Source organism: Pyrgilauda ruficollis, unplaced genomic scaffold, assembly GCF_017590135.1.
Source record: "Pyrgilauda ruficollis isolate IOZ18807 unplaced genomic scaffold, ASM1759013v1 scaffold162, whole genome shotgun sequence".
NCBI classification, from domain to species: Eukaryota; Metazoa; Chordata; class Aves; order Passeriformes; family Passeridae; genus Pyrgilauda; species Pyrgilauda ruficollis.
The window spans coordinates 125,269-145,480 of record NW_024514987.1 but is presented as its reverse complement, the minus strand read 5'-3'; the positions used below and the strand labels follow the sequence as shown (position 1 = coordinate 145,480).

Genomic DNA, 20,212 nt, shown 5'->3' with positions numbered 1-20,212 from the left:
AAGGGGGAGCAGGGCCGGGGGAGCCCCGGGGAGCCCCGGGGAGCTGCTGCCCACCAGACCTGCCGACCACGGGAGCCATGCCCGGCTGCAGCCCGGCTCCACATTGGCAGCCACGATGGTGCCGATGCAGGCCCACAAGTGCTGTAGGGAGCGCCCTAAAAACCCTCCTGAGACACCCAGAGAGGCACAAAGCTGCCCCCGTTGCCTTTACAGCCCCCAGTGTGATGGGGGCATTCCGGGCCCCTCTCCCCGTGGGGTTCGGGGTGCTCCCCGGTGCTCTCTGTGTCCCCACAGATGCAGCTGGCAGCGGGACGTGGGGCTGAGCCCGGGGGGCGGCTGCTGACCCCCCTGGCCCTGCTGCTGGCGGCCACCGGGCTCTGCCTGTCCCTCTACAGCGCCCGGAGAATGGCTGACCCCGCCAAGGCCCCCCCGGAGCCGTGAGGAGGGGGCTGGGGGGGCCCTGGGGACAGTCCCGGGGGGTGTTGGGGTCCCCTCCCCGCCCCAGCGGAGCCGCGGCTGCTTTGCAGCTGACCTGCGCCACATCCAGCCCTCGCCACCGCCACGGATGCCCTGGGGACGGGGCACACGCCTGTCCCCGCCTGCCCCCGCCTCGGCAGCCGCGATGGAGAACGGAGAAGCCGCTCCCGGCTCCGGAGCTGCCGGCTGAGCCCGGCCCGAGCCACGCGGGGACATCGGCGTGCGGCCACCAGAGCAGAGGCCGGACGGACAGACGGACAGACAGAGGGACGGCAGAGCCGGGAGCTGCATCCCTCCCCATCCCCCATGGGAGCAGAGGGGGCTGGGGACCCCGCTGGTGGCCACAGAGCCCCCCTGTCCCCAGGGAACGTGCTGCGGCCGCAGCCCCGCGGGAACCAGGCCAGCGCCGCGCTGTTAGGTAACGGGCAGGGGGGACACGGGGGTGGTGACGTGTCCTTGGGCACATCCCGCGTCCCTGGGCACATCCCACATCCCTGGGCACATCCCGCGTCCCTGGGCAGGCACATCCCGCTGGGATGGCGGCTGCAGCCTTCCCAGCCCCCGCAGAGCTGCGGCTCTCCCTCCCCCGGAGCCTGGGGACACAAATCCGGGCAGGCTGCGTGGAAATAAACCCTTCCCTACCCAGCACAGCTGTGTCACTGCTCTGTCTGCCCTTCCCAGCACGGCCCCAGGCCCCGGCTGGGCGGGAGGGATGAATGGGGACACGGGAGGGATGAATGGGGACAAGAACTGCGCAGGAATTCGGTGGCATTGTCACTCAGTGTCCCCTCAGGGGCACCAGCAGGAATGCAGGGAGGCTGATCCCCACTCAGCCCGGCCCTCCAGGAGCATGAAATCACTTGCAGGAGTTGAGTTTTTGGGGACAGGAGCCTCAAGGTGTCCTCACCAAGGACTCCCCCCTCGAGGCCCAAACCAGCAAACCCAAGTGCTCCATGAAGAGGTCACTCAAGCTCACACTCCCCACAAAAAGACAAAAAGCTGCCTGGGAACTCCCTGCCAGGAGGGCAGAGGGAATTTTCCCACCCTGCCAGGCCAGAGCTCCAGGATGAGGCTCCTGGCAAGGACACCTTTGGGTCATGGGGAAGAAAACAACACCGAGGTGTCCCCCACCCCTTGTGGGGACTGCCACCCTCATACTCAACACTGCCACACTGTCAGTTTGTGTATTTTAATGGGTGGAATAAGCTGTGAGCCAAGGACAGAAGCTGCTCCACAAGCAGGCACACAAGTGTGCAGTGCCAGCAGCACTCAGAGAACAAGCAGCGTGTCCCTTTCTGCAGGAGGGGACACTCGGGGAGGCCACCCAGGCTCCTTCTCCTCGTCACTGCCCGGCCAGGGGGGCTGTGGGAGCAGCAGGGATTTGGCTCCAGTGCTGGGACACGCTTTTCTCACAGAGCTGAGCACAAAGGCGTCCTTACAGAGCCCCTGAGCCTCTCAGTCCCGCGTCCCTGCGCTCAGCCCGACGTCTCCATGTCGGTGACCTCCTCCAGGGGCTGGGTCTGCACCTCCACCTTCTGTGGGGGCACGTAGGAGCCCATGCCAGCGGCGCGCTCGGCCTCCTCCTGCGTGTACGGAGCCTCCCGCAGCTGCTTCAGCCTGGGGGCACACGGGGGGCCAAGGTTCCAGCTGCCCCTCCCCGCAGGACCTGCCCAGAGCTGCCCCTGCCGCCCCTCACCCCGGGGAGTTTGGGGTCTGGCCCCCCAGCCCTCACCTCTTCTTGTGCACTTTGGATCTGAAGTGCTCCTTCATGCTGTTCAGGTCCACGAAGTAGCGCCTGGGGTGGGAAAGGATGGGGGTCAGGGGGACCCCGAGACTGAAGGGGGGCTGGGGAGGGTCCTGCCGAGGGGCCAGGGTCCCACCACAACCCTGCAGGGGCCTGGGGTCACCCTGAGAGCAGGACAAGGTACTCCCGAGGGGTCAGAGCCCTCTGGCCAGGGGACAGGGACCCCCAGGCCTGAGCACCCCCTCCCAGGGGACCCCCAGGATCTGAGCATCCCCTCCCAGGGGACCCCCAGGATCTGAGCACCCCCTCCCAGGGGACCCCCAGGATCTGAGCATCCCTTCCCAGGGGACCCCCAGGATCTGAGCACCCCCTCCCAGGGGACCCCCAGGATCTGAGCATCCCTTCCCAGGGGACCCCCAGGATCTGAGCACCCCCTCCCAGGGGACCCCCAGGATCTGAGCACCCCCCCCCAGGACCCCATCCCAGGAACCTCAGGGACCGGGACAACTCCCCCACCTCCCCCGGGAAGCCCAGGACCAGGACAAGCCCATGCCAAGGTTGGATCCATCCCCCCGAGCCCCAGGATCCCCCGGAGCCCCGGGATCCCCCCGGTGTGCCCCGGTGTGCCCGCCGCACGCACGCGCAGTGCAGGCAGTAGAACTGGGCGCAGCCCGGCAGGTCGGGGTCGATCTCCTGCCGCAGCAGCCGCGCGGCGTTCTCGGGCTTCAGGTCCACGTGGATCTCGTCCAGGTCGCGCCGGCGCCGCTTCGTCTTGAGCTGCCGGGCCAGCGAGTGCGCCCGGTGCGCCCCGGTGCGCCGCCCGCTCCGCGGCGACATGGCGGCCGCACGCCGCGCCGCGCCGCACTGCGCAGGCGCGGGGGCTGCGGGCCCCGCCCACATCGCCGCACGCCCCGCCCACAAACAGCGAGTGCTATTCATGGCCACGCCCATCCGTGTAAGCCACGCCCAGACCCGCCAGGCCCCGCCCCCTCGGCCCGGTGTCACCGGGACGGTCCCGGGACGGTCCCGGGATGTTCCCGTGCCCTGCGGCCCCCAGCCCCCGCTGCCACCGTCCCCGCCGCGCTCCCCCGTGTCCCCGCGCTGCCCCGGTCACCGCTGCCAGGAGCGGGCAGGGCTCGGCGCGTCCCGCCGCCTCCCGGTGCCGATCGCGTTTCGCCCGTGATCAATTATAGATGGGGACACGCGGCGGGGGGAGCGCGGAGCTCCAGCGCCTCCTCTGCCCCACGCGGGGGTGTCCCAGCCCTGGGGGTCCCAAGTGGGCCAGGGGCAGCGGGGGCTGTGGCGGGGGGCTCGGGATGGCTTTTGGGGGTGAGCGGAGGAGCCGCCCCCGCGCTGCCCCCGCCCGGGCCCGGGCTCAGATTCCTTTTGTGCCGTGCAAGCGGCCGCTGAAACTTTAATGAAGCCACCGGATCGCCGGGTCGCCCGTTCGTCCCGCCCCGCTGCCCGCGGCTCCGCCGGCTGCGGCCCCCCGAGCCCCGCCATGGCCCAGGGCTTCTGGCGGCTCTACAAGGCCAAGGTGCTGCAGAGCCTGGGGGGGCCGCGGCCCGACGGGGCCCTGCAGGACGAGGTAGGGTCGGGGGTCCCCAAAACGGGCTGACCAACCTCCCTGCCCACCCCCCCCGCCGGCAGCCCTGCCCTCACCGGGGGCTTCGTTGCAGGGAGAGCCCCCCGAGCTGATGGAGACGGCCGAGCCCCCAGCGCTGCTGGAGGAGGGAGCCAGCCCCGTGTCGCAGCTGGCCCGGAAGGTGAGGAGGGGGCTGGGGGCAGCGGGGCCGTGGGACACGGGCAGCAGGAGGTGCCCGGTGACCCCGGCGCTGCCCCCCGCAGGTGCAGGGGGTGGGTGCCCGCGGCTGGCGGACGCTTTCGTCCCTCTTCAGCCGCGAGGACGAGCACCAGCTGCTCAGCCCGGAGCCCTGCCCAGACCAGTAAGTTACAGATCTGGGGGGGGGACCCCAGAACCCCGATCCGACCCCCGGGAACTGCCCAGCTCCCATATCCTCACCCCATCGCCTTCATCCCCCTCCCCGGCTGCGCGGGGGGAGAGCCGGCAGGGAGGGGGGCACGGCGGGCTTGGCCTTGTCCCTGCACGACATTTCCGTCCCCTCTCTGTCCCCAGCCCTCTGGCCACCGAGCCGGCCGAGGTGCCCCACACCGAGAAGGCTCCCGGCTTTTGGGATCTCTTTGCATCCAAGTGGCAGCAGGCGCCGGGGCCGGACAAGGGGGGGCCCCCCCCGGAGCCGGCCGAGAGCCCGGGGGAGCCGCCGGGTGACGACGGCAGCGACCTGCGGGAGCCGGAGGAAGGAGCCTTCCACTGGGGCTTCCTGGCCGGCAAGCTGGCCGAAATCCGGAATAAAAACGCCCCCAAGGGCAACTAGAGGAGGGTGCAGCGGCCGGACTCGCCAGAAGTTATTTGCGGCTCTGCCCTGGGTTTGGGGGGTCACAGCTGAACCAAAGACCCCGAAGGTTCCCCTTTTCCCTGAGCTCTGCCTGCTGCTTTCCTTGCCCTCGCCCCCCAACAGCCCCTCGGCCCCCGAGGGTGGGGAGGGGGAGCTGCCCCCCAGCCCTGGGGCATCCCCCCCACAGCCACACACATGCCAGGCTAGAAAAAAACACCCAAACAGATTTATTGAGGGCAGCTCTGGCCCCAGCAGCCCCTGTTCTGGGGAGGAGGGGGCTGAGGGGTGGGTACTGCCCACCACAGGGGGCTCGGGCTCTGCCCACCCCCAGCCTGCAGCTGGAGCAGGACTTGGGGGGTCACTGGGGGCTGTGTGCTCATCCCACCCTCCTGGGACAGGGAGGAAGATGGGGGACAGCAGGGGGACAGCAGCCTGCCAGCCCTGAGCCCACGGGGACTCACCCGGGGGTGGCCCTTCCCCACCTGCCCTCAGGTGCCCCCACCACGCTCAGCCAGAGCACCTGGCAGAGCTCCCAGCCCGCAGCACCCCAGGGCACGGGGGCCACGGGTGCCTCCGGGGCCATGGGTGCCACCGGGGCCACGAGTGCCACCAGGGCCACAGGTGCCACCAGGGCCACGGGTGCCCCTCAAACACATCCCTCGAGGGCGAGGGGCCCGGTGCAGCCAGCGGGAGCCACGCGGGTGTCCCGGTCCCGGTGAGGTCCCCGTTCACACCGTGGACTCCTTGGCAGCCGCCCAGGCTCTCTGGCAGCCGTAGAGCCACTTGATGACACGGGCGTTGCGTTCCACCACCGACACGGCGGAGCCCGGCCGCGCGTCCGGCTCCTCCTCCGTGCCCGGCCCCGCGTCCCCCTCGCTGCCCCCCGAGGCTCTCCCGGGCTCGGACTCGCAGGAGCCGGGCCGGGCCGAGGCGCTGTCCCAGCCCGCGGGCCCGAAGCGCTCCCGGCCCAGCAGCTCCACCTGCGCCCGGTCCAGCCCGCAGTAGTTGAAGAAGCGCTCCTGCTCCGACAGCGGCAGCGACACTCGCAGCGCCAGCGGCTCCTTCCCGGGGACACCGGGCGGCTGCTCCGCGGGCACCGCCGAGACGCCGCCGCTGTCACCGCTGCTGTCCCCTCCCGGTGTCCGCGCCGCCTCCTTCTCGGCTGGCGCCCACAGCATGGGGGTCTCGGGGCTTTGGGGGGCGCCGGGACCCTCGCCCAGCGGCCGGGCGGGGGGCGAGCTGGGCGGCGCGGCTCGGAGGGGTCCCTGGAAGAGGCGCCGCACCAGCCCGGAGCCCTTGGTGTTCTCCTTGTCGCCGGCCAGGCAGTCCCGCTTCTGCCGGTAGATGACGAGCGAGTCGGGTCGCAGCAGGCGCCGGCTGCCGCTGCGGCGGGACACGGGGGACGGCGGGCCCGGCAGCTCGGAGCCGGGGCACAGCTCGGAGCACTGCTGCCGGGCCAGCCGGCGCCGCCCGTGCGGGGACAGCCGCGGCGAGCCCCGCAGCGCCGGCTCCTGCCGCCGGCTGATCACCTGCTGCGACTTCACGTACTTGGCCTTGTCGGCCTCCAGCCGCTCCACGGCGCTGGCTCGGCGGCCCCCGCTGCCCCCCGGGCCCTGCGGGCACTCGGGACCCCGGTTCAGCCAGGCCAGGGGGGAGCCGCGGCCGGGGGCCATGAGGCGCAGGTTGCTGGAGGCGCACACGGCGAGAGTGGGGCTGCCCAAGGGCACCATGGCCCCGGAACGGCGCTGCTGGTCCCTGCGGATCGCTGCTGATCGCTGCTGATCGATGCTGATCGATGCTGATCTCTGCTGGTCCCTGCTGATCGCTGCTGATCGCTGCTATCACTACTGATCCTGATCGCTGCTGATCACTGCTGATCCTGATCGCTGATGATGATGCTGATCACTGCCGATCGATGCTAATCGATGCTGATCGCTCTGCGCCCTCCGGAGGGGCCGGGCAGGGCTGATGTGGCCGCCCAGGAGGGTCCTGGAGCTTCGCTCGGCTCCTGGATTCAGCCCCGGAGGAGAGAGGAGAGTCAGGGTCAGCCCCGAGGATGCAGCGGTGAGGAGGAGGAGGATGGGGCTGAAGCAGAGCTGAGGGTGCCCTCAAGGCCACACGGACAGCGAGTCCTGGCAGCCGGGGCAGGAACAGCCCCGGGCAGGAAGGGAGAAGCGCCGAGCATCCGCCGGCTTCGCCCGCATCCCAGGAGCGCCTTCCAACCGGAAAAAATAGCGGAGCCGGCCGCCGCCTTGTCTTCCCGAGCGGCAGAACAAAGCCGAGCTCAGGAGAGCTGGCGAGCTGCCCCGGGGCTGGGGGGTCCCCGAGCCGTGCCCCACACAGCCAGGCTGGGCTGGGAGGGAAGGTTCTCCCTTTCTCCGTGTGCCGAGGGCACGGAACCAGCCCCGGGTGAGAGCAGGGACACGGGGCCGGGCAGAGCAGAGCTCACGGGAGCAAACAGCCCAGGAAGCCGCTGCCACGCAGCTCCACACGCAGCCCACGGGCTCCACACCGCACCCACCCCGCAGTACATGGGGGAAACTGAGGCACACGGTGTGCCTGGCCCTGTGCTCCCGGGCTGGGACCCTCACCCTCCCCAGCCCAGCCCCGCAGCCAGGACCGGGCCAGGACCGTGCCAGGACCCGTGCCAGGCCGGTGGGGGATGCTCTCGCTCACCTGAGCCCACGCAGGGATGCAGGGATGGGATGCAGGGATGGATGCTCCAGTCTCACGCAGCTCCTGCCCCTCCGGCTGCCGCGGCAAACTGAGCTCAGAGCCGGGAGCAGCCTCATATAGAGGATGAGGAAAAGGAAGAGCCACCCATTAACCCCTGCCAGCGTGACCTCCCTCACAGCCCTGCCGCTGGCCCTGGCCAGCATTAACCCCTCTCCTGCTGCAGCTCCTCTCCTCCCTGCGCTTCCTTACGGGAACCCGGCCGGGTTTCGGGATCTGCAGCGGAGATTTTTGCCTCCGAGTCTCTCTGTTCCCCTGCACGGGGCAGGTCAGGAATGGGGCAGGGAATCCGGGTCCACTGCAGCAGCTTCTCCTTGTACAGCCACCCCAGGGTGTGGGGGCAGCTCAGGAGCCGGAGCCCACCACAATCCCCCTCCCCAGGATCCCACCCAGGCGGGAAGGAAGGAGGAAAGTTCCTTCTGGCACCTTCTCCGGTGGCGGTGAAAGGGTCAAAGCCAGCCCCGAGCCGGCCGGTTCCTGCCTCTTCCCCCGGGAAGGGCTGTAAATCGCAGGAAGCCACAATGGGCTGGAGCTGGCCCAGGGGTTATTTTTACCACTGCCCTCTTCCCTTCCCGAGTGCTCCCACAGGGACAATCCCGGCCCCCTCCATCCCCAGCCCGGGGGGCTGCGAACGTGGCACTGGAGCAGAGGGGGAAGGACCTGCTGCCCCCGGGCTGGGCTCCCGGACCCTCGGAGAGGGGCCAGAGGAAGCCCCCGGAGCTCCCCGGGGAGGCAGAGCCCCTGCACCCTCCGGCAGCCGCTTTGGACGGGGAGCCGGGGCACAGCCAGGCTGGTCACAGCCGCCGAGGAGGCTCCAGGGGGACAAAGCCCCGGAATGAGGGGGGGACCTGTCCCCGAGCGCTGTGTCCCCAGCCCAGTTCCTTCCTGAGGAGCTGCTCCGGAGCCGGTGCCGGGAAGGGGGCCCGGGGCTGTGCCCAGCCCCTTCCCGGCCGGTGGCAGCGGGGCAGGAAGGGGCTGGGGCCAGGACTGACGAAAACGGGGCTGAAATGGAACCTGGGCAGGGTGAGAGGAGCCAGGACCTGTTTGAGCTCTGCAGGCACTGGAAAAAACTCCCAGTGACAGCAAGGAAGGGACAGACCCCCGCTCTAACAAACAGGAGAGGGGCACACCAGGCAGCACTGTACAGGACGCGGCTGCACCGGGGCAAATCTGGAGAGGACGGGGAACAAACAGGATCAGGCCAAGGGATGGAGAAACCTCGGCAGCTCTGCGGTCTGCCCCTGGATTCCCTCACGGGAAAGGCAAACGCCACCGCCCGGGGAGGAGCCAGCGAGGCTCGGGCTTTCCTCGGGAGAGGGCAGGGCTGGGAGGCTTGTTGGACGAGTTTAAAAACCTCAAGGGTTCAAAGGGACACGAATCAATCCGAGAGCAGCGCCTCAGCCGAGGCAGGCAGCCGCGTGTCGGTGCAGGTCGGAGCGGGAGCGCTCCCGGGGATGTTCCAACCCCAAAAGGCTCCAGAGCCACGGCAGGGGAGGACTAGGGGGCACAGGGACAGCCGGGGGGGACGGGGACAGGAGCTGCCGGGCTGAGGGAAGCAAGCCCAGGGTCAGGATGGAAGCCTGAACCCAGCACTGCTGCAAAGGCTTGTAGGTTTTTAGGTTTCATCTGCTTCCATCCCAAACCTGAGAGTGAAGGAATGAACAAGAGCAGCCCGGGCTGGGCTCCTCTTCCAGCGGTGCTCACTTGACACCTCCCTGCTCCTAAAAATGGGGTTTCAGATTCCCCCAAAACCCTTCCAGAGCTCCTGAGCAGCACCTGCAGCAGCCCAGGCTGGTGTTCCCACCCGCTCCGTGTCCCTCTGGATGGTTTGTGGCATTCCAGGCACATCCCTGTGCCTCGCTTGGGCCGCAGCACAGAAACTGCACTTGGCAGGAAAGGGGAACGGAGCAGCCCCGGCAGCAGCACCCGCTGGAGTCGGTGTTTAAATATCCACACTGGTTCTCCTCTCCATCCCCAAAGCCCCAGCAGGGATCACACTGGTTCTCCCTCCATCCCCAAAGCCCCAGGAGGGATCACACTGGTTCTCCCTTCCATTCCAAAGCACCAGGAGGGATCACACTGGTTCTCCCTCCATTCCCAAAGCACCAGGAGGGATCACACTGGTTCTCCCTCCATTCCCAAAGCACCAGGAGGGATCACACTGGTTCTCCCTCCATTCCCAAAGCACCAGGAGGGATCACACTGGTTCTCCCTTCGTCCCCAAAGCCCCAGGAGGGATGCAAAGCCCGGAGCCAGCGCTGCCCCACGGGCTGGGAGCAGAGGGAAAAGCCCCACAGAGCCGGGCTGGCTGTGCCCCCGCAGGGAGGGCACCTCCCGAGGGCTCTGCCTGCCCCCAGAGCCCCAGGGGAGCTCTGCTCCAACCAAAACAAAGCAGAACCACCAACCCGGCCAGGTCCCAGCTCCAGGGGGACAAAGCCCCGGAATGAGGGGGGGACCTGTCCCCGAGCGCTGTGTCCCCAGCCCAGTTCCTTCCTGAGGAGCTGCTCCGGAGCCGGTGCCGGGAAGGGGGCCCGGGGCTGTGCCCAGCCCCTTCCCGGCCGGTGGCAGCGGGGCAGGAAGGGGCTGGGGCCAGGACTGACGAAAACGGGGCTGAATGGAACCTGGGCAGGGTGAGAGGTGCCAGGACCTGTTTGAGCTCTGCAGGCACTGGAAAAAACTCCCAGTGACAGCAAGGAAGGGACAGACCCCCGCTCTAACAAACAGGAGAGGGGCACAGCAGGCAGCACTGTACAGGACGCGGCTGCACCGGGGCAAATCTGGAGAGGACGGGGAACAAACAGGATCAGGCCAAGGGATGGAGAAACCTCGGCAGCTCTGCGGTCTGCCCCTGGATTCCCTCACGGGAAAGGCAAACGCCACCGCCCGGGGAGGAGCCAGCGAGGCTCGGGCTTTCCTCGGGAGAGGGCAGGGCTGGGAGGCTTGTTGGACGAGTTTAAAAACCTCAAGGGTTCAAAGGGGCACGAATCAATCCGAGAGCAGCGCCTCAGCCGAGGCAGGCAGCCGCGTGTCGGTGCAGGTCGGAGCGGGAGCGCTCCCGGGGATGTTCCAACCCCAAAAGGCTCCAGAGCCACGGCAGGGGAGGACTAGGGGGCACAGGGACAGCCGGGGGGGACGGGGACAGGAGCTGCCGGGCTGAGGGAAGCAAGCCCAGGGTCAGGATGGAAGCCTGAACCCAGCACTGCTGCAAAGGCGTTTAGGTTTTTAGGTTGCATCTGCTTCCATCCCAAACCTGAGAGTGAAGGAATGAACAAGAGCAGCCCGGGCTGGGCTCCTCTTCCAGCGGTGCTCACTTGACACCTCCCTGCTCCTAAAAATGGGGTTTCAGATTCCCCCAAAACCCTTCCAGAGCTCCTGAGCAGCACCTGCAGCAGCCCAGGCTGGTGTTCCCACCCACCCCGTGTCCCTCTGGATGGTTTGTGGCATTCCAGGCACATCCCTGTGCCTCGCTTGGGCCGCAGCACAGAAACTGCACTTGGCAGGAAAGGGGAACGGAGCAGCCCCGGCAGCAGCACCCGCTGGAGTCGGTGTTTAAATATCCACACTGGTTCTCCTCTCCATCCCCAAAGCCCCAGCAGGGATCACACTGGTTCTCCCTCCATTCCCAAAGCCCCAGGAGGGATCACACTGGTTCTCCCTTCCATTCCCAAAGCACCAGGAGGGATCACACTGGTTCTCCCTCCATTCCCAAAGCCCCAGCAGGGATCACACTGGCTCTCCTCTCCATCCCCAAAGCCCCAGCAGGGATCACACTGGTTCTCCCTCCATCCCCAACTCACCAGGGGGGATCACACTGGTTCTCCCTCCATCCCCAAAGCCCCAGGAGGGATGCAAAGCCCGGAGCCAGCGCTGCCCCACGGGCTGGGAGCAGAGGGAAAAGCCCCACAGAGCCGGGCTGGCTGTGCCCCCGCAGGGAGGGCACCTCCCGAGGGCTCTGCCTGCCCCCAGAGCCCCAGGGGAGCTCTGCTCCAACCAAAACAAAGCAGAACCACCAACCCGGCCAGGTCCCAGCCCTGGGAGCGGGGACGGGCGGGCTGGAGCCTCAACCTCGGGGGCTGGAGCCTCAACCTCGGAGGCCGGAGCCTCAACCTCGGAGGCCGGGCTCTCCCAGCCCATGGCTTTAATTAGATCTCATTTCTGCACCAGGGCATTTCCCTGCACACCTCCCCACCCTCCCTCGGGGCTAAATATATTTGAAGTACAGCATATATATAATATATATATAGTGTGTGTATATATATATATGTATGTTTACTTTTCTTCATTTTGTGGGGAAGGAATTCAGCATATATAGTGTGTGTATACATATATATATATATATATTTACTTTTCTTCTATTTGTGGGGAAAGAATTCAGGTTGTGTCTCTATTTAAAATCACCACTCTTAGAACTAATCCAAAAGTGGAACTTTCTCCTTTACTACAGGTCTCTAACCCCCTAAAAAAAGTGAATCTAAACCCAAACTGCATTGAGCTAATCACAAGGCTCCTGCCAGGTGGGCACGTGCCCATTCCAGGTGGGAATTCCTGGCACAGGAATCCAGAGGTGCTGCACAGGGCTGGGCTGGGGTTTGCTGTGGGTGTAAGAAATTCCAAGAGAAACTCACTGACAGCATTTCCAGTCTGCAGATCCCTCCGTCCTGAGCGCTGCTAATTAAAACATGCAAATGAGGGCCACACTTCCCTGTCATGGATAAGTAATGATGTTTCCTCACCTTCACTGCTAAGGTTTCTCAGGGCATGTGGGAGCAGCAGGACGCTGTCCCTGGAGGGCAGCACTGACACTGCCCTGACTGAGAGCACTTCCCCATGAAAACTCCTAAAACTTCATCGAAATTCAAGATTTTATTTCAAAAACAGTCATGAACTTAATAAATTACACAATAATTTTCCTCATTATAAATTCTGCATAAAATATATTTTACAGTTTTTAAAGAAAAACATGGAAAAAAAAAAAATCTTTCCCAAGTGCTGAAAAGTGTCTTGACTTCGTGTCACGCTGGTGAACGACCCCGCAGCTGCTACAACAACTTGATTTATTTTCTCAAAACAAAGACCTCAGACAACAAAAAAGCAAAGAGAACACAGAGCTCGAGGACTACCAGTGTCACCCAACAGCGAGGATAAGCACCATGAGAGGGATTTCAGGTACCCCCAACCTATAAAGTGGCAATCAGTGCAAAGAAACACTTTGGGAGTCAAAAACCCCAAAACTTCCCCGTGCCAGCCCCTGATTCCTGCCCTGCAGAGGGGACCCAGGAGGTTCACAGAGCACCTCAGAGGGGAGCAGTGTTATTCTGGCTCTCACTTCTGCCTGGGTAAGAGACGGGGACGCTCACCCCTTTGTTTTTAAAAAGCTCCCAAGTCAAACATGAATTATAAACCCCCTTTTTCTCAGTGGCCCTGCTGAGATGTGAGAACTGGGAGGCAGAGTTGGCACAAGCAAAGTGTGTTTGTCTGAGGATGGCTCCCTAAAAGGATGAAGTGAAAGGAAATAACAAGAAATCTAAACTAAGGCCAGCTGGGGACAGCCACCAGCTCACACAGCACCAGGTGAGAGCCACGTGTGGCCTGTAAAGCCTCAGAAGTTGGGTGGAATCAGAATCCTTTGCTTTTGGAAAACCAAAAAAGAACATTTTGTTTATTTGCACTCGAAGAATAAACACTGAGTGCCCAGAACTGCTGTCCCAGCACTAAGAGGGAACAGTATTCAAAAAGCAAATTGAACAAGGAAATACTTACAGCCATTTCCAGGTAAGATTTGGGTGGTGGGGGGGGGAAATTAAATTGAATTTTGTAAAGAAAACTGGCCTTTCCTGCAGCTTGAAAGGCAATTTTAAGACTCTGCTTTTTTTCCCAAAGGTCAGACTGGATGGGAGAGGTCAGTCCTGCACCCAAGAGAACAAAGAGTGGAAGGTGGCCTCACGAAACCTGTCCCAGCCCCAACCTGCTCTGTGCAGGCAGAGCTGGGGACCAGCAGCTCCCAAACCCCCTCCTCCCATCTGTGCTTGGAAATAAAGAGCACTCCTTTAAAAGGAGGAAAAACTAAACAAAAAAACCAAGGCAGGCTGCCAGCTTTCACACACCTGCCACTGTGCAGCCCTGACACCAGGTGTGAGCAGGACAGAGCCACCTCTGTCCCCTCATCCCCACTGCATTTGGGAAAAGCCTTGGCTATTGGATTATTAGCTGGATTCAGTTAGTGGGAAAACTGCTGCCACCACGTTTTGAAGGATTTTAAGGATATGCTGCTGGATTCCCCCATCCATGTTTCCATAAACTGAGGGCACAGAACTCTGCTGTGATAAATCCTCAAGGTGCTTTGGGATTGTGGACACCAGGGCAGACAGCATGTTGAGAAAAGGCAGATTAATTGATTAATAAGAGCAAAATCAAATGATCAACGAGCCAGCCCCTCTGCCAGCACCTGACTGTACATTTCTAATTTGACTCCCTCAGTGATGAGCTCATTAAGCTCTAAGTGCCAAGATCAGCCATGTTAGCACTTGGAAAGCAGCTGATCCCCTTGCATTGCTTTTTTTGTTTGTTTACAAAGTCAAGTCTTTGAAATTAGATAACAAAAATAAATAATAAAGTCATTCAGGCCTGGGGAAGAAGGAGTTTTTCTCACTCACTTTCTTCACCCAGATTTCTAGCAGACCCAAATCATCCAGACCCACAGCAAATAATTTAAGTGCCACACACTCCCAGTCACTCATATACATAAATATATACACAGATTACATTACAAAGCCTCAAGATTTGCACTGCCAGCATGCAAACCTTTTTTTTTTTCCTTTTTTTTTTTTTCCATGAGAGTTCCTAATACTGACATAGGAAACTGGAATGTGTGAGACACTCCGTGACAGAGTGCTGGAAATCAAGTAGTGTTGGCTCTTGCAACATCCCCCTGCCAGTGCAGCCCAAGGAACACCCTCAGTCTCAGGCTGGGATTTCACACCGCGGCCAACTCCACATTCCTGCCGGGAATCTCCAGTTAGGTGCAAAGTACCCCCTGCAGGTGAGCCGAGGCTCTGCCTGCCAGGCCCGCCGGCCGAGCCCCCTCACGTGTCCCAGCTGCTGTCCTTGAAGGCGATGTTCACCAGCCTCAGCTCCAGCTCGAAGGCGTCGGGCCGGTCCTGCGGGTTGGCCGCCAGCATCTCCTTGATCAGCTGCTTCATCCTGGCGTTCATGGACTTCTTCTTCACGGGGATGAGCAGCTCCATCTTGGGGTTCTCCAGCAGCGCCTCGCCCACGGGCACGATGGCCGTGCCCTGCTTCACGTAGCTGCCCAGCAGCTCCTTCTTGGTCTCGGTGTCGATGAAGGTGATCCTCTCCAGCATGGCCCAGATGATGATGCCCAGGGCGAAGATGTCAGCCTTGGCCGTGTAGTGTCCCTCCCACACCTCGGGGGCCATGTAGAAGTCGGTGCCGCAGGCGGTGGACAGGAAACACTTGTTGACGTTGACGGGCTCCTCGGGGTTCTGCCCCGAGGCCGAGCACACCTTGCTCAGCCCAAAATCTGCCACCTTCAGCGTGGGCTCGGGGTCGCCGGCGTGGGCCCGGCCCTGCGAGATGAGGATGTTGTCGGGCTTGAGGTCGCGGTGGATGATCTGGTTCTTGTGCAGGAAGGCCAGCGCGCTGCTGAGCTGCAGCATGAAGCTGGTGTTGGTCTTGCGGTTGGGCTTGCGGGACAGCAGGTACTCGTTCATGTCCCCCCCGTCACAGAAATCCATCACAAACCACAGGTAATAAGCACTTTTGGGGTCAAAGGCTATTTCTCCTTTTAATGAGGTTTCTACGAGCTGCAACGAGGAAAAGAGATGTCGTAACTGCCTGAGGAACGTGGAAGGAAAGGAAACGATGGAAAAACGCATGAAATCGGGATCTTCACAGAGAGGGAAGTTTGGGTTAGTTACACAGGAGGAATTCTTCCCTGTAGGCTGGTGAGGGCCTGGCACAGGCTGCCCAGAGAAGCTGTGCCTGCCCCTGGATCCCTGGCAGTGCCCAAGGCCAGGCTGCAGCAAGCTGGGAGAGTGGAAGGTGTCCCTGCCCATGGGAGTGAGATGGGGTTTAGGATCCCTTCCCACCCAGACCACCCTAGGACTGTTTGACCCTCCTCTCAACAATCCAGAGAGCAAGGCATTGCAACGGGGGGAAGAAAACATTATGCAAATGTTTTTATGTAAAAGAGAAAAAAAAAAAATCACAATATATTTGCCAGCCTCCTTATCTTCCCTGGTGTGGAGCATATCAAGCTCAGGCTCCTGCCCAGAAGCAGAGCTCGACCCTGATAACAGAGTTTTTAAAGATACCCAGTGGCCATTGCCCTCCCATCTGTCCCAGCTGGACAGTGTCCCACCCTGACAAAGCCTGTCCCACCCATTTTGCCAACAGCTTTTCGGGATAAACAAAGTCTCACAAGTAACTCCACACAGCTGTATTCATCCAGGAGAGATTTTTAAAGCCTGGTCTCCATTCCTGACACATCCATGAATTGCAGCAAGTTAACACAGGATCCCTGAACTCAGGAGAACACTGATCTGCAGGCACAGCTGAGCACGGAACACCCTTCCCACCAGCATTATCCACAGGGTATTTTCAGGAACACAAGTTGAACAGCCAGTTCTTACAGCTGCTCCACACAGAAAGCAAAGTAAAACCTGCAATCACTTCTACTAATCCTGTTTACACAACTGCATTTGCCTCTTCAGCTCCTCTGAGGTGGCTCTGGAAGGAAAGTCCTGCAATTATTTCTGTTAGTAGTAAACCAATGGATGCTAAATCAAACTGGCTTTCAAAAATGAAGGGGTGTGTTAATATCTAGAGAGGCATTCTGAAATGTTTTTTTTTCCTTTTCAAGAGGAAAAAAAAGGTAGTAATTTACAGCTATCTTCTTTACACAGTAAATCTATTTTAGAGCTAAGAAATGCCTTCTGTAGGGTTTGCAGGCAGGAATGGTGAGATTAAGGTATCTCAGGAGAGCAGGGCACCAACACAGAGTCACAGGAGCTGCACTTGCAGACTTTGTGAGAGTTAAGACAGCAAAATCCACCCCCCACATCTGTGCCAGTGGCAAAGCACCAGCAGACAAGGCTCAAACTCTACAGATTTGGTTCAGCTGGCACTGAGAATCTGCCCAGAGCCCCTCAGGAGAGGGTGAGAGCCCTTCCCCAGCTCCTGCCACACAGCAGCAGCTCAGCTCTGTGCTGGGAGAGCAGAGGGGCTCTGACTGCCCTTGGTTCAGCCCAGGCTGCTCCAAAGTGACCCTGGCAGGCAGCTCAGCTCTGCCCTTTGCTCTCCTCCCTGGAGCAGCAAAACAATCCGTGCTGTTTGCACCTGGCAGGGCCAGAGCCCTGTGCCAGCTGCTCCCCAGCACCACCATCCCAGCCAGAGCTGGGCTCAGCTGGAAGCTCTTCCCCACCTTGCAGCTCCTCCCTGCACATCTGCCCTGCAGCTGGAAGCAGCCCCTGGCAGCTCCACTGAACCAGGAAGGTAAGGCTCTGACTTCTGCCCCATGAGCTGGCCGGTGTTACTGTAGCCTAATCCTTCCCTGAAAACAAGTCAGGAAGAGCTCCCAAGGCACAGCCAGGGATCCTCTTCTCAGAGAGCAGCCAGCATCTGCAGGGCTGCTCACCCACACAGCCACCCCAGACAGCAATGGCAATGAAAACTGAAATAATAACAGCTGACATGGGATAACACAGCAAACACTGAGCAGGCTGCTGGCTTTTTAAACCAGAAACACTGATTTCTGCCTGAGGGTGGTTTATGCTTAGGGCTGCTTCTTGACAAGGGAATGAATCATTGTCTTTCCATGTCTTTTCAGAGCTACTTATTCTTCAAACATGCACATCTTCAAACTGAAAGGACACTTTCAGAGTGATACGTATTCCCTAATTTATACTCTTTGAAGAGATTGTTATTTATTAAAAAATAAAAACAGCTCATGATGTGCTACCAATTGATCCTTGGTTCTAAGTGCTGGCTTCCTATAACCAAGACACTGATTTCCTCCTCCAAGCACACCCAGGATGGAATTCCTCCAAGCTCTGTCCCAGGACAGGAGTGCTCTTTAACCTGCAGCTGCCAAGAACTCCACAGCCTGCACCTCCCCTGGGCTTCACCTGCAGGGCTTCCTCAAATTATCACAGCAGATTTGCATCGAACACAAATTCTGGAGTCTTTTAGAGCAGCACAGCTTCAAACCCAAAATCCAGGTGACCGCTGAGGTTTTTTTTTTAAAGACCTCTATAAAATTCTGGGTGCCAGCAAGGCAGGCAATCCTCTGGCCTAGCTGAGCAGGGCTCACAGCCCTGGGCTGCCCCACCTCCTTCCCCCCAGCTCCATTCCTTCCACCCCGTCCCCTCGGCCTCGTGTACCTGCAGATACAGGGAGGAGCTGGAGCCATGGGACATCTTCTGCACCATGCCATCTTTCTGCAAGATGCACTCCTCCAGGTGAATGACGTTGGGGTGCTGGCTCTTGATACTGCTAAGGGCCCAGAACTCGCGCAGAGCCAGTTCCACGTTCTCGGGAGCGTGGCACCGGATCTTTTTCACGGCCACGCGGGCACAGGTCCTCCTGACGAGCGCTTCGTACACCACACCATAACTGCCACGACCAACCTCCCGAATTAGATCGTACTTAGGCTGGCTACTCACCATCTTCAAGAGCAAAGGTTCTGGGGAAGGGGGAGAAACCCACACAACTAAAACTCAGGCACAGGAAGCGGGCTGTGTTTTCCCCCCCGAGGGGCTGGCCTGGCCAGACCCCGCCGTTAACGGGGGGTTCGGTGCTAGAACATTCCAGAAGCTGCTCCATAAACCTGCGCCTGCTGCCACGGGCCAGGCGAAAAGCGAGATTACATCTTTTTTTGTTAAGATTTCAAAGGCAGCCCGGCGTGTTCAAGGTGGCAACAATTCAAACCTAGACTGGTATGGTGCCGAGACAGGGCTACGGCGAGCGCTCCTGCTCCTCTCCCTCAGTGTCTTCCGTGAGCATCTGCAGGAATAACAGGAGGCTGTCATGCTCCCCATCCAGCCTGGAGAGCACACCAGGTCCCAGCTGAAGCCCCTGCTTGGGCTGGAATTTTAATCAACTGCTTTTTGTTTTTTTTGTGGCTGCAGGAGTAAATGTTTCTGTTATAATTGTTTTACTCAGAGAAGAGAAAGCTTCAGTCGCTCCCCGTTTATTTTTGGAGGTGACTGATTTTTCACCAAGCCTCCTCTGCATGAGGAATCTACAGCTATGAAAGGTTAAAAAGGATAACTGATTGCAGAAGTTTGCACCCAGCATCTAACTTTCACTTTTGCTCAACAGAGCAAGGACAAAAGTTAAGTTGTTGCTCTGAAAGTAAAACAAGAGACACACACACACACACAAAAAGGAGGAAAAAATAAAAAAGCCACCAAACCCTGCTGCAGATTTATGACCCTCCCTGCACGCTGCCCTACGAGATTACAAACCAAACACCAGCACCACCTTCACACAACCAAACCAAAATGGGACACTGACTAGAGACAGCAATAAATTAAAATAAAAAAATAAAGAGCTTGACTAGCCAAGGATCACTGGTCAAACAGAATGAAACGCAAAACCAAAAGTAAATAAATAAATAAAATCACACTGATAGCTCAGATCTACAATAGCTTTAAGACAGCCAGTGATAAAGGCAATTCTCAGTATGTCAGGCAATAAGGACCCCATTGAAACAGCCTGTTATTAGTAGGAAGATTTCAAGTATTTCCACTGCTTTAGGCAATTTTTTTTTAGGAAAAAAAAAAAAAAGAAAAAAAAAAGAAAAAGAGAGAGAAAAAAGGTATCATCAGTCTCAGGCAGTGCTACAGAGACATTTTAACCTTTCAGCAAAGCTGTGCGAGGGACATTCGCAGTAAGGATTTGAACCGAGATGTGCCGTGCGTGAGGAACGCGGCCCCAGCAGAATCCACCGGAGCCGGGCCGGGCCGGGGCTGCAGCGGCAGCTCCGGAGCACCGAGATCCAGGGGCCAGCCAGGGCCGGAGCTGGAGCGGCAGCTCCGGAGCACCGAGATCCAGGGGCCAGCCAGGGCCGGAGCTGGAGCGGCCCAGCGCCCGCACAGCTCCGGGGCAAAGCAACGCCGCGTTCCTCAGGCACGGGCACAGCGGGCTCCGAGCGGGCACAGCGGGCCCCGAGCGGACACAAGCCGCCGCCGCCGCTGCCGGGAGCGGTCACCGAGCCCCGGGGCCGCGCCAGGCCCCGCTCCGGGGCCCCGGGGCCGGCCCGGCCGAGCGGACACCGCGCCGGGGCCGCGCTCGCTGCTGCGGGCCCGGCAGCGATTATAGAATCATAGAAATGTGTATAGATAATGTAGATAATTAATAGAGGTCATTAAAATGCACCGCGGCCGCACCAGGCCCCCACCTGCGGCTGTGAGGGAAGCACCGCTCGCCCCACAGCGGGGGATGATGCCGGCCCGCTGGGCCCTGCCCGCCGCAGGGGATACCGGCTCCCCCCGCCCAACCTGCAGCGAGGATCCCGCCCGCTCCAACCCCCGGGGGCCGGGCAGCACGAGGGGCCGGCCCCGGGCCGAGCCGGGCCGGAGAAGCCGCGTTACCTCAGCGCCGCCGCCGCCGCCGCCCGGCCGCCATCTTAGGGCTGCGCTCCGCCCGCCCGCCTCCCTCAGCGCGGCCACGCCCACACCGCCACGCCCACAACGTGACCACGCCCTCTCCATGCGCGCTGTCCTGTGATTGGTCAGATGAGGGGGCGGGGCGGGGCGAGTGAGGTGGGCGTTTAATTACATTATTTAATCAATTAATTACTGAAATTTCTGTTTATTAA

General features: G+C 61.0%; 4 protein-coding genes across 8 annotated transcripts; 1 reads left to right on the top strand and 3 right to left on the bottom strand.

Moving 5' to 3' along the window:
• Window positions 1-1,652: 1,652 nt before the first annotated feature.
• On the bottom strand, window positions 1,653-3,099 carry ZNF593 (zinc finger protein 593). Its single transcript, XM_041463219.1, has 3 exons — window positions 2,862-3,099; window positions 2,210-2,272; window positions 1,653-2,094 (listed from the first exon to the last, which is right to left on the bottom strand). The coding sequence occupies exons 1-3, from the start codon at window positions 3,056-3,058 to the stop codon at window positions 1,953-1,955; spliced, it is 402 nt and encodes a 133-aa protein (XP_041319153.1). The 5' UTR covers window positions 3,059-3,099; the 3' UTR covers window positions 1,653-1,952.
• A 107-nt stretch (window positions 3,100-3,206) lies between these two features.
• On the top strand, window positions 3,207-4,631 carry CUNH1orf232 (chromosome unknown C1orf232 homolog). Its single transcript, XM_041463218.1, has 4 exons — window positions 3,207-3,809; window positions 3,901-3,987; window positions 4,070-4,167; window positions 4,359-4,631. Exons 1-4 carry the CDS (start codon window positions 3,639-3,641, stop codon window positions 4,615-4,617), a joined length of 615 nt encoding a protein of 204 aa, XP_041319152.1. The 5' UTR covers window positions 3,207-3,638; the 3' UTR covers window positions 4,618-4,631.
• Window positions 4,632-4,852: 221 nt separating this feature from the next.
• FAM110D (family with sequence similarity 110 member D) lies at window positions 4,853-7,460 on the bottom strand. The gene is made up of 2 exons (XM_041463216.1): window positions 7,315-7,460; window positions 4,853-6,646 (listed from the first exon to the last, which is right to left on the bottom strand). The coding sequence occupies exon 2, from the start codon at window positions 6,366-6,368 to the stop codon at window positions 5,367-5,369; it is 1,002 nt and encodes a 333-aa protein (XP_041319150.1). The 5' UTR covers window positions 6,369-6,646; window positions 7,315-7,460; the 3' UTR covers window positions 4,853-5,366.
• A 4,759-nt stretch (window positions 7,461-12,219) lies between these two features.
• Window positions 12,220-20,128, bottom strand: PDIK1L (PDLIM1 interacting kinase 1 like). 5 transcript variants are annotated; one of them, XM_041463152.1, is made up of 3 exons: window positions 19,986-20,062; window positions 17,772-19,140; window positions 12,220-15,194 (listed from the first exon to the last, which is right to left on the bottom strand). In XM_041463152.1, the coding sequence occupies exons 2-3, from the start codon at window positions 18,054-18,056 to the stop codon at window positions 14,454-14,456; spliced, it is 1,026 nt and encodes a 341-aa protein (XP_041319086.1). In that variant the 5' UTR covers window positions 18,057-19,140; window positions 19,986-20,062; the 3' UTR covers window positions 12,220-14,453. The 5 variants fall into 5 exon arrangements, with proteins under 5 accessions (XP_041319086.1, XP_041319088.1, XP_041319087.1 ...); XM_041463154.1 differs by having other exon boundaries at window positions 17,772-18,393; window positions 19,986-20,043; XM_041463153.1 differs by having other exon boundaries at window positions 17,772-19,143; window positions 19,986-20,040.
• Window positions 20,129-20,212: the final 84 nt, after the last annotated feature.

Bases quoted from the DNA above. Each gene is read 5' to 3' on its own strand.
- CUNH1orf232 (XM_041463218.1), top strand. From the start codon at position 3,639: ATGAAGCCACCGGATCGCCGGGTCGCCCGTTCGTCCCGCCCCGCTGCC. The intron at 3,988-4,069 runs GTGAGGAGGGGG...TGCCCCCCGCAG, and splicing joins TGTCGCAGCTGGCCCGGAAG to GTGCAGGGGGTGGGTGCCCG. The intron at 4,168-4,358 runs GTAAGTTACAGA...CTCTGTCCCCAG, and splicing joins CCGGAGCCCTGCCCAGACCA to CCCTCTGGCCACCGAGCCGG.
- FAM110D (XM_041463216.1), bottom strand. From the start codon at position 6,368: ATGGTGCCCTTGGGCAGCCCCACTCTCGCCGTGTGCGCCTCCAGCAAC.
- ZNF593 (XM_041463219.1), bottom strand. From the start codon at position 3,058: ATGTCGCCGCGGAGCGGGCGGCGCACCGGGGCGCACCGGGCGCACTCG. The intron at 2,273-2,861 runs GTGCGTGCGGCG...TTCCCACCCCAG, and splicing joins TTCTACTGCCTGCACTGCGC to GCGCTACTTCGTGGACCTGA. The intron at 2,095-2,209 runs GTGAGGGCTGGG...GTGTGCCCCCAG, and splicing joins TCCAAAGTGCACAAGAAGAG to GCTGAAGCAGCTGCGGGAGG.
- PDIK1L (XM_041463152.1), bottom strand. From the start codon at position 18,056: ATGGTGAGTAGCCAGCCTAAGTACGATCTAATTCGGGAGGTTGGTCGT. The intron at 15,195-17,771 runs GTACACGAGGCC...TCCTCGTTGCAG, and splicing joins GCTCCTCCCTGTATCTGCAG to CTCGTAGAAACCTCATTAAA.